At 34.7% G+C, this 13,219-nt stretch overlaps 1 protein-coding gene across 1 annotated transcript in view; it reads left to right on the plus strand.

Annotated features, from left to right (window-relative positions):
• Nucleotides 1-3,520: 3,520 nt before the first annotated feature.
• Nucleotides 3,521-13,219, plus strand: part of LOC126821917 (apoptosis-stimulating of p53 protein 1) — a 126,755-nt gene continuing 117,056 nt past the window's right edge. The window contains exon 1 of the mRNA XM_050550536.2: nt 3,521-3,642. Coding sequence (XP_050406493.1) covers nt 3,598-3,642 — 45 coding nt within the window. The 5' untranslated portion in view covers nt 3,521-3,597. The remainder of the gene's footprint in view (nt 3,643-13,219) is intronic.

The raw sequence follows: 13,219 nt of genomic DNA on the forward strand, positions 1-13,219 counted from the left end.
GTAGTGGATCCATTAGTAGATAACAGTTTCATTCAAGGGATGTTGTCTTGTAGTGGATCCATGTAGTGAAGAACAGCTTTATTCTAGGGATGTTGTCTTGTAGTGGGTCAATGTAATCAGTAACAACTTCATTCTACGGATGTTGTCTTGTAGTGGATCCCTGTAGTGAGTAACAGCTTCATTCTAGGGATGTTGTCTTGTAGTGGTGGGGGTCATGGTGGCTAAGTGGGTAGGACACTGGCTCGCTAGCCTGGAGGTCGGGTGTTCGATCCCTGCATTGGCCGAGAAAGTTCATCCAGATTTTCCGGCATGGTTCCCCCTTGTCAGTGATGAAGAACAGAGGGCCTGACAAGGACGGCCGTCTAGTTATTCGGATGGGACAAAAAACTGAGGTCCTGTGTACACATTGGCGTGCACGTAAAAGATCCTTTGGCAGTTGGAGTTTGATATAAGAGTAGGCCTTAGTGCCGCTGTTCGGGCAAAATTTCCCTCATAGCACACTGTATGGCATATGCCCGTCTTCATTAGCCCAGTTCGGAGCAAAACAGTAGGACGTTAAACCTCATTTCATGAAATTTCATTTTGTTTCATTGATAAGATGTACAGAGTTTCGAATCCCCGGTTGTACATGACAAGGAGTAGGGTCGCTTGTCCAACCTCATGGGTTTTCTCCGGGTCCTCCGGTTTCCTCCCACTGCTAAAGACCCCTACTCACAAGTGAATTATTGAAATAAAATTAAACCATATGTTAGTCCCGAAATGACCTAGTTTGTGTCCAGTGGACGTTAAACCCCATCTCCCTCTCTGAATTATGTAAATAAAATTAAACCATATGTTAGTCCCGAAATGACCTAGTTTGTGTCGAGTGGACGTTAAACCCTATCTCTCTCTCTCTCTCTGGTTATTTCAGGATTGATATATGACAAGGAAGGTCTCCATGTACACAGTAAATATGATTTTAAAAAAGATAATGAGTAATAAGGACATGTATACATGTCGATATTAAATATAATAAAAAAAAAAGATGAGTAATTAGGATATGTATACATGTAGTTATTAAATATTATAAAAAAAAATAGATAATGAGTAATAAGGAATGTTTTCGAGTAATTGACAATTTAGCGTGACTTATGCAAGTTTGCCTCCAATGCCAAGAAGTCCATTTGGAGCATATTTTGGAAAGAACATGACTTTTACAAGCGACCAAGATAACTGAAACTTTGGGGAATGATCGTAAACAGACTGAAGTTTAAGTCCAACAAATATCTGGAAATTTGCTGGACCATTATAGGATTTATTAAAAAATTTATGGTTTTTTTGGGGGGGGGGCACCCTGTATGATAAAAAGATAGATAATGTGTAAATAGGACATGTAGGTATTATATATGATAAAAAAGATAATGAGTAATTACGATAGGAAATGTATATATGTAAGTAGTGGGTGGTAGTTTAAATGACATGTAAACACATCAATGATAGATAAGATATTGATGTAAGTAAGATAGATAAAAGATGTTGATATACCTACTACCAATGATAGATGAACGATGAGAATTTATTTATTCCCTCAAGTTAATAGATACTAGTGAAAAATTTGTGCTTGATAATGATAACATTTGTGGAGATATCGTGCTATATGTGTACAAACCGGTGATTGTTTTCTATATAAATGTGTTGTGTTTTATATTGTGCTCAATCACTACTGAAGGATTATAGATAAGTTATAGTGCTGTAAGTCAAATAATTTGATTAAAACACAGATCCTATTTCATTTCATTTTTTCTAGTTCTAAATTTACTTTTACTTGTCTTTACTACAGTAGGATCTGGATGATTTGTTATATAACCCATGTTCTGGATGATGTGAGGAATTAGCCTAATAGCCAATAAAACGGTTTATTTCAGCGAGTTTTTTTGACGTGAGGTGCACGGAACTGTGGGTAACCCACTAGAAACAAATGTCTGACGTCATAGGGTCAAAAGCCGCTTGTATGGCCTCTGACATTACCTTCCACTACAAGCGGTCAGATCTTCATGTAGTAGAGGCCATTAAAAGTATAAAAACATCACGAAATATAGATCTGTATTTCAATCAGATGAGATTGTCTATAGCCCTAACATCCCTTAATATAGAATTATTGAACCATTTTTAGCTAAACTGCACTTAATTGTACTGTTAATAGGGGAGTCAATATTATGTAATTATTATTGAACCATATTTAGCTACATTGTACTTTAATTGTACTGGTAATTTTTAGAGAAACAGCTACTTATATGTGTAGGGGTGTCGATGGATATAATATAATTATCATTGGATCATATTTAGCTACATTGTACTTTAAAAATTATAATCAGGGTCATTTTAACACATGGGCATGCTGGGCAGTTGCCTAAAGGGACACTAAGGTAACCTGTGTATGTTGTAACTTGCTGTTCAAACACTGAATTTGTTGAAAGTACCAAATATACTTTAAATTTTATAAACTAGAAATTTATCGGCCCTGATGATGATCTTCAGAGAAACAGCTCACATGAAGTGGATTCGATATAATAATTTTTTTTAATTACAGGTTGGACATAATAAAGTCCATCAGAATTATTGAAGTACATCAGAATTATGAAAAGAGCCTTGGAAATAATATCATTTACACTTTCATATTCTAAACATATTCATATGTGTATTCTCAAAAAGGATTTTGTAAAATTGAACTGTTTAGTGATAAAAATTGAACTGTTTCAGTGATAAAAATTGAACTGTTTAAGTGATAAATATTTCATAAGAAAATTTAGCAGTGTTTCATTAATAGGAATGTGAAGTGTTGAGGCGGTGAAATCAAGTAGAACAAGTGTTGTAATCGGATGCCAAGCGATTCTTTGAATTGAAAGTGAAGAGTGTGTTTTAATTTGTTAGATAATGTAAAAGTTGTTTTAATTGGAACAAAGTGAATAAAATGGTATTTTAATTCGATATGCAGAAACAAAAGTATTTTTTATGTATGTTGTAATGGGATATTAATTGAAATCAGACAAAAACAACTTTATGGATAACACTCACTAGAAACATTAATAATGCAACGTTTCAACAAATATCCTCTTGTGATAATCAAACACAAGGTAAACAATAATATGTTCTTTTAATGGAATATAAAGGAACATATTATATTAAACGTGGTAGTTTTAATTGGACACAACATGGTTGTTTTATTGGATACAATGTGTTTGTTTAATTGGATACTCTATGGTTGTTTAATATGATAAAAAGTGGTTGTTTAATTGGATACAACATGGTTGTTTAATTGGATACAGCGTGGTTGTTTAATTGGATACAGCGTGGTTGTTTAATTGGATACTATATGGTTGTTTAATTAGATACAACATGGTTGTTTTATATGATTAAAAAAGTGGTTGTTTAATATGATTAAAAAAGTGGTTGTTTAATATGATAAAAAAAAATGATTGTTTAATGTGATAAGAAGGAGTTGTTTAATGCGATACAAAGTGATTGTTTAATTGGATATAAAGAAAAACAAAGTGATTCTTTTAACTGGATATGAAGGAAAATATGTAAAGAAATACAAAGTGAATTTAGTTCTTGGATATGGAAAAGCTGCCTCCACCAGGATGGTCACCTGATCTGCTATGGGTAGGTATCAGAGCTTTATATTTTTTCTACCATTACATTCATATCTGTAAGAGAATTTTAACCTTTTTGTAAAAACATACATTTCACAGATTTAGATAACTTTACCTACTGTTTGTTTTTACGGCAAATTTAATTTTATTTTCATTTGGATCTACTTGTTGTTGCTTTTAATTGGGGTATTTGTGTTCTCTGCCCTGGAGAACCCAACCCCGACGACAAATAACAAACACAAGATGATTGGTGTGAATATTATTTATGAATTGATGACTAAAACAATGATTAGATATAATTAGATTGCATTAAAGATATGTACTTATTACAACTATCACCGTTCGACTTGCAGGGAATGTAGCTCGTCGACTTGTGTTCTCTAAGTATCAGAAATGAATACAGATTCTTGGAATGGATCTTCAACACTTTATTTCAGGAGCGAATAATTAACAGCAACAATTTAACAACTTATAATTTCATATATATCGGACCTCCAACTAGTATGTTCCCTGTTAAGCTGGTCTCTCCAACTAATAATCTCATCTAATTCGTTCGTTCGTTTCTGGGGTTTTACGTCCACTTCCACCTAAGGTGATATCGTAGACAATTATCTCATCTAACATACATTTGTCTATTTATACAAATCAGTTACTTAGAAAGTGTTGACATAAACATATAATTATTGAAGGATTAAGACTTAAGGCATTTAAAACAATAGTTAGATGAGACTTAACAGATCAACCATTTTAGTTGCCAGCCTGTCATAATTTGACTGACAGGTTAATTACTGCCTGCCTCTAATGACTAACCAAGCATTAATGAAAATTAAAATATAGATTTTAAATTTAACCCTTTCAATGCTAGACGTAAATCCACTGCCTGTGCTAGACCCTTTTTTGAGGAAAAAAGGGAGGTTGGAACTGAATGCCAAGCAGTACTTATGGAAGCTTTTATGAAAAATCTTTTTGTCTGTTGGGATGGGCATGAGGTTGGGCTAAGAGGAAAAAATAGAATTTTGGAAATTTGCATAATAATGTAGTCACGTGACGTCATGGCGGCCATTTTGGATTTCTCATTTCACACTAAAGCTAACACGAAAACGAATTTTTCTCCATGAAATACTTAAAAGATATTGTTTTTTTTACTGGATTTTGATAAAGATATATAAAATGAACAAAAATATCAATAGCAGCCATGAGCAATGCCGCCGCGAACACGCGCATCACGTCTCCCGCTGCCATGACCACGTGCGGATTGCAATACCTTGTTTTTACTTTCACTTTCACTTTCATCCCCAAGTCCCATATCATTATCAATATAGTCAGTCAATAGATCTACACGTTCGGGAATCAGGAATTACCTACGTATTTTACGATCCAGCAGGCCAGCATTATTATCAACATGAGAATTATTGTCAGAATCTACTGCAGACACAGGGCTATCGTGTTCACATTGGGCTTGTTCATCATGCACGGGAGACATAGCTAGCCATGGGCGGAACGTCGCGCAACAAATTACACACTTCATAATACCAATCACTGTCCTGACTACTATCATTATCAAGTAACTGGAAACGAATTATGTGTATCACCCGCCTCGAAATTGTCCACATGTTGGTCAGCAAGACGTCATTCACGACTTCGTCGAGAGTGCATTGTCTACGTTGTCACAATGCACTCCGCCATTTTACGGTTTGCTGCTTTGAAACACGTGGAAATATGTTCTAGTGTATAGAAAATACAATAGATGGCACTTGCAGTTACGGTACTAATTTTAGCGAGGGCTTTACTGAGTACACGGTAATACCGGGTACGGGCATTTTACCGACATTTTATAATACCCGGTACTACTGGGTATACGCAGTGAAAGGGTTAAAACAGAATTGAAAATAATAAAATAACATATGACCTAGACATCGGTCATAGAACTATCACACAGTTACCCAAAGAACATCAAGTTTCTTGGATCAAATAATCTCGCTTGAAGGGGGATGGAGTTCTCTTTAAAATCTAGACTGGCCAGAAAAAAGAAACGGTTAATACATTTATTAACTCAATAGTAATAGCATAAAACGTTCTTATTGACTACAGACTAAGACCAGAAGTTCTACCACCCAAAAGAATTTTACACTTATGTTTTTTCTTGTGTCTGGACCATAAAAACATATTTTGTTGATTAGAACCATTCCGCTTGTCATCTGGTAAAATAGAAAACAGGAATCGAATCAGTTGTAGATCACGCCCTGGGTACCAAAATGATATTTTATTACAGTCAATGTTTATTTATTCACCTTGGTTTACTCTGGTAGTCGGCCATTACTGACAGTAATACCCAATATTTAATAAAATCAAAATGTCAGATACTTCTGTCTACGACTTTTTATAATGTTTTCATTTTACAAAGAATGGCTGCGCATTCACTTTCAGTGTAAATGACCTTATTTGACCTCTGACTCCTAATATCTCGAGAAAAAAAAACAACATGAACTGATTACCACTCGGTATTCTACGCAAAATTTTACCTTAGAAAAGTTGAACACAATACTTAATATATTATAAATAAAATGAACCACATTGCTTATGACTCTTCACAGTTTCTTGTTAAAAGTAAGACAATATTTTTGACGGTTACAAATATATGAACATAAATATATAATCTCACAGAAATTAAATAAACCACAATAATTTGGAGCAAATTCATAATAAATATCGGCTTATTAACTTATTATAATGTTATAATAATAAACCACATTATTGCAAACCATTCAATAAATATCAACGTATTAAATTCCACCAATTGTAGTAATCTAATGTTATAGGATATCATTTAATCACACATAAATAAAACAAACCACATAACTGCAAGCCATTTCATAAATATATCAACTTATTAAATTCCTTCCATTGTAGTATATAATGTTTAGTTGTTGGATATCATTTAAAGGACTCCCGTGAGAAAATAAAAGTAACATATATAGAAAATTATTACCAGTGATTATAATATAATAGAAAGGTGGTATATAGAATATAATTATCAGTGATTATATTATTGTATACACAGGTACATGTATATTAAAGTAGATCTCATTATGTCTTACTAATAATCTGAAGGACCTTGTATTAACTTGAAGATCTGTGTAGTGATATACAGCAAGATTTCTTGGTTGTTTATGCTTTATACCCATGCTTGAACAACACCAGTGGTGGGTTTACAGAGGGTTATGGATCAATCTAAGAACAACTAACTGAGTGAGAGAAACAGAGAGAGCTAGAGAAAGAGAAAGTTACTTGTAGTATGAGTCTTTAAAATGAAAATGAAATGAAATGGAGTTTAACGTCCTACTGTTCTGCTCCTAACCTGGGCTAATGAAGACGGGCATGCGCCATACAGTGTGCTATGAGGGAAATTTTGCCCGGACAGCGGCACTACGGCCTACTCTTATATCGAATTCCAACTGCCAAGGGATCTTTTACGTGCACGCCAATGTGTACACGGGACCTCGGTTTTTCGTCCCATCCAAACGACTAGACAGCTTTCCTTGTCAGCCCCTCCGTCCTGCATCACTGACAAGGGAGAACCACGCCGGAAAATCTGGATGAACTTTCTCGGCCAATGCAGGGATCGAACACCCTGACAAGGGAGAACCACGCCGGAAAATCTGGATGAACTTTCTCGGCCAATGCAGGGATTGAACACCCGACCTCCAGGCTAGCGAGCTAGCGTCTTACCCACTTAGCCACGTGATCCCCCGTATGAGTCTTTAGCAGAGGGAGGAATTTTGAAGAACTAGAGAAAACCCTTGAAGTTGGGCAGGCAACCCTACTCCTTGTCATATACAAGCTTCGAATTGAAACCACGCCACTTGACTGAATAACAGACTTTATGATCTAAAGAACATGCATTCAACCACTAGACCACCCATCCCCACCTCTTACAAGTGCAAGAACCAATGGCATGTGTTGCTCACTATGTCCTTACCTCTCATACCACATTATTTATTATGTACACCCTATGACGTGTATTTAAACTAAATTACTGGTAGTTACTCTGCAATAATGATAACCTGTCTTGCTCACCTTAATTCATGGACCCCTGAATCGCACCTCTTATTCCAGGTAAATTCTTTAGGACACCTTATGAATTTTAAATTATGGAGCCCCAGGGGCTCAATGAGTAAGATGTTGGCTTGCTAATCTGGATTTCCGATGTCTGTAATGGCCGAGAAAGTTCATCAAGATTTTCGGTGTGGTTCCCCGTTTGTCAGTGATGCAGGACAGAGGGCCTGGCAAGGGAGAACATATATTCGTTTGGATGGGATGAAAAAAACAAGGTCCTGTGTACACATCTGTGTGCACATGAAAGATCCTGTGGCAGTTGGAATTCAATATAAGAGTAGGCTGTAGTGCCACTGTACAGGCAAAATTTACCTCATACATTGCTGTATGGTGAATGCCCGTCTTCATTAGCTCAGTTGGAGCAGAACAGTAGGGCATTTAACCCTATTTCATTTCATTACTTTCCATTTCATTTCATTCCTTTCCATTTCATTTCATTGCAGTTTAAATTATTTATTCAGCAATAAGGCTAATGAATATTATAATATCGATAACATGTCTTGCTCACCTCTCGTGAACCCAGGTAAACTCTTCTTGGACACACAATGATGTCTCTTTAACTAAATTTAGTAGTTATTCAGCAATAAGGTTAATAGTTATATGATATTATCTTTGAAGTAGAGAGGAAATCAAAAGAATAAGTAGGTCTATAAGATAGATATGTCTAAAATATTATCCTATTATAGTAATTGACTGTACTTAAAGTAGCTAAGTCTCTAACTCAATATCATCCGATGTCTTGGACATTGAAAACACGAATTATTTGTCAATTGAAATCAACAATGATCTTGTGATCTTACCGGGAAAAGATAGGCTTCTGATATCCAATATTTAAGACAAAATAAACATTTTACTATTGGTACTCGAATCGTGTACCATAGTGCGCTTCAGCATCATTTGTAACAAGGGACTCAAAGAACGAGACTCGACGTATTCCATAAGTCATGTCAAACGGTGACGCCATTGTCTTATCTGGAGAGTATGCGCAATAGACTGGAATAAACATGCTAGAGATTGCATTTCGATTGAGACGTCTATTGGGTTGTCCTGTTAAAAAAATGTCTAAGTAATAATCTATATAACATTTGAAGCCAGAAAAAAAACACCCAGGAAAGTTTAGCTCTGGAATAATTCCTCTTGAAATATAATAAACTGTCAATCCTTTAAACATGCATTATGCAAGAGCAAAATCTGCTTATTACAAGTCTTTCTTTAGGCCTGAAATGTTATCTAAATTATCAATTAGACATTAATTAACTTATCCAGACCATAATAAACTCTCGATGTCAAGGCTAGCCTTCGATGTTGGCTGGATTATATTCCTATATGCAGCTAATGGCCATTGATAATTAAATCAAAAAAAGTGGATAATCGAGACTATGCTGTTTATATTAATGATTTTAGTAATGATGACCGAGACTATGCAACAATTTCACCCGCTTCTTTCTCAGCTCATAGTGGATCAATTTGACTGAAATTTTCAGCAAATTACCTTTACACTATCTAGTTTTTAACTATTATAGCGAGAACTGCCATCTCTTTATCTTATCTCCCATAATGTATCTTTAATCAACAGTCTTCATGTTTAATACAGATATGGTGGCCACTGTCTAAACCACCCAATATCTAAGCCATCCAATAGTCTAGAGAGTTGATTATGGGTTTGTCATGTGAATAATGTCAAAATAAGAATTTAATATAACATTTTAAGCCAGAAAAACACCAGGCAAGTTTAGCGCTGACATAATTCTTCTTTAAATATCAGTATTTTGATGATTTTTTCCAAGGTAATCCAAATGTTTCGACCCTTCTCATCTTACAGATTCCCTCCCATGGAGATGATTCAAGGATGTTGACATCATTATCTTGACTCAAGTTTCATTCACCTTCAGGCCGTTAAATTGACCGTTTACTAATTCTGTTCCTGTTATCAACAATAACATCATTATATATTTCATACTCTGTCTGACAACATATCTAGGCATACAATATTCATTTGCTACTTCTTGCCAATTTTTTATGCATCAACATGAATTAGCAGGTATGAAATCCTTTAATTGGGTGGAATATCTGTTGTATGAACTTTGACACTGCCTAAAATAACAAGCCATGATCTAGATATATAATAGGGATCAGGCTGTCATATACATAGTAGTATAATAGATGTTGGCAGGAAAAAATACTTTGCAGCTCTTTTCAAAAGTTTTTAGTTCCAAATATTTAAGTTTTGCATCTAGGCATCCGTTTCCTCAAACTACTAAAGACCTCAGCAAATTATTAAAATAAACTTTATTATATGTTAGTCCCAAAATGACATAGTTTGTGTTGTGTTGATGTTAACACCCCCCCCCCCTCTCTCTCTCTCTCTCTCTCTCTCTTCAGACATCAAAATATGCAAAGCTGATGATTTTAAGGGGAGACTATTAGCCAAAACAGCTTAACTATTCTGACTTTTTTCCGTCATATGTTATAATTAATTATGCTATATATAATATGGTACAGGCAGCCTCTCATTTTCCCCACAAAGTGATGAAAAGTGCATGTGAAAAAAAGAAATAAGTTGGCTATTTTAAGCCAACCCAGTCAGTAGTGTTATATTAAGCTACAGTCATTGTTTTCTATATTGGGTTGGTGAGCCGTCTTTAAATCGCAAAAGTCGCTCTTCCAGTTTAAACAAGGAGATTTATATCATATTAAGGAGATTGATTCATTTCATTCATTAGCCACACATACGTAGAGCATAAGATATAGAGTCTGGACGAATGGTTAGCGCGTGCACGTTGTATCATAAGATCTGTCATTGAGTCAACTGGCTTGGTTTCAATTCCCCGTTTGTACATGACAAGGAGTAGGGTCGCTTGTCCAACCTCATGCATTTTCTGCGGGTCCTCCGGTTTCCTCACTCTACTAAAGAACCCTACGTGCAAGTGAATTAATGAAATAAAATGTTAGTCCTGAAATGACCTAGATTGTGTCAAGTGTACCCCCCCCCCGCTCTCTCTCTCTTTCTCTCTCTCTCTTTCTCTCTCTCTCTCTCTGTCCCCTCTCTCCCTTGGCCAATGCAGGGATCAAACACCTGATTTCCAGGCTAGTGAGCCAGCGTCTTACCCACCATGATCCCACCATTGTAATAATAAAAGATATTGTAATATACCTACGTATTGTATGCCTACATATTATAATATACCTACTTATTGTAATAATACACTACCTGAGGGCAGATATTGTAGTATATAGCATATTGTAATATACCTGTGAGAGTAGATCTATACAGGTGTGATATAAGGATAAACGATCTGATTGAATTTAGTCCTGCTGGCAGTTCACACACCTTTATACATACATAGATATAAATATTTAATTACCTATTCACTAGAACCTATAAGCTATTACCTGTAAGCTATTACCTGTAAACTATTACCTACCGATATACTTTCCTACCTATATACCTGCTGTAAAATGTATATGATAAATAATTTGAATGGAAATAATCATTTTATTTTGGTCAGAACCATTAAGCAATAATATTTTTATTTCCTACCTTTACTCACTATAAAATGAGTGTGAAAGTACCTTGTCTGTGATATCACCCTAGGTGCAAGGGGATGTTAAGCCCCACTGACTGACCTATTGACCTCACATTTATGATAATTAATTTAGATGAGCCTAATGATTTTATTTCGGTCCGAACCTTCAAGCTATCTAATACCATTTTTTATGGACAGTTATTTCATTTTTTTCTAATTCTATCTGTGTTAAAATTAAGACTGGACTGTTATATTTTATATGTTTTTTACTGAACTCACGCGGAATAACTTGGATGAGTCTTATGTGTTTATTTCAGCCAGAACCACCTTCAAGATATAATACCATTTTTTATGGACAATTATTAATTTTTTTCTAATTCTATTTATGTTAAAATTAAGACGGAGCTGTTTATTTTATATATTTTTTACCGAACTCACTCGAATCAATTTTTAAACGTGCTTATATCTACAGATATGTATATGATACATCCTTCTATGAATTGAATTTTTTGTATCTCTTTGTTGTCGAGTTGATATTTGCATTGACGTGGATTGATTCACTTGAAGTGTGTTGAAGTATTAGCAATATTTAATTTTAAAGTTTGAACAGACACTGTGTGTGATAGCTGAATTACAATGTATGCTTTGTAGATGAATATCTGGCATTAATGATGTATGTGAACTTTATTGGTTTGCAAGTCATAATTGTGTGAATTATCTAGGAATATTTATAACTACTATGTGAATATATTCTCCCAGAAAGTATTATTTATTTGTTGTTATTTAATTCATATTTTGTGTGGATCAGTTGAGCATTGTGTAAAGTTGTACAAGGCATTTATAGTATATTATATGATTACATGTCATAATCATGTGAATTATACAGGAATATTTATAACTACTATGTGAATTTATTCTCCCAGCAAGGATTATTTATAATTCGTTATTCTCCCAGGAACTATTATTTAAATTTTGTTATTTGATTGAGGGGTTGGATTGCCGTATGGTTAGTGCGTACACTTTGCATCATTAGGTCTGTCATTTAGTCAACTGGTGTGGTTTGGATTCCCCAGTTGTACGTGACAAGTAGTAGGGTAGCCTGTCCAACCTCGTTGGTTTTCTGCTGGTCCTCCGGTTTCCTCCCACTGCTAAAGACACCTACACACAAGTAAATTATTGAAATAAAATTGAACCATATGTTAGTCCCGAAATAACCTAGTTTGTGTGGAGTGGACGTTAAATCCCATTTCTATGTCTCTCTGTGTTATAAGATTCACAATATGTATTGATATTTAATTTGTGTCGATTAGATGAGTCGTGTGTCAAGTTGAACGAGACACCTACAGTATATAATGTATAACAGTTAATGAAGAAGCTTATAGAATTAATGTTGTCCATGTATTAAGTGCATACGGCTGTATTGTAACTTACACATAAATATTTACTGATTCATATTTAATCCACCTACGTTGTTGTGCTAGAAATATCTCGGTAACTTTTTGTATTACCATACAACAGATCTGTCAGTGCGTATAATTACATTGTGGGTGTACGTAAATCTATATAATTCTTGATCATTTATTAATTTTCTTTTAATGCTAATAGATCTAAACATATAGTGTTATGCAAGGAGTATTTCTATAACTTTTCAGAGAACTAAGGATAACGAAAATCGGGTGGAGTTGTGACATTTTTATGCATTGTAGACTTACTATGTTGTGCAAGCGAGTGTTTCAGTAACATTTCATAGAACCAAGGAAAACGAAAATCTGTTCAAGTTGTGACATTTTTATGCATTGTAGACTTACTATGTTGTGCAAGCGAGTGTTTCAGTAACATTTCATAGAACCAAGGATAAAAAAAATCTGTTCAAGTTGTGACATTTTTGTGTATTGTGTATATAAATGTTTAAAACATGAGGTTTTATTAATTGATATTAAAATC

This window comes from Patella vulgata, chromosome 5 (genome assembly GCF_932274485.2).
Source record: "Patella vulgata chromosome 5, xgPatVulg1.2, whole genome shotgun sequence".
In the NCBI taxonomy this organism is placed as follows: domain Eukaryota; kingdom Metazoa; phylum Mollusca; class Gastropoda; family Patellidae; genus Patella; species Patella vulgata.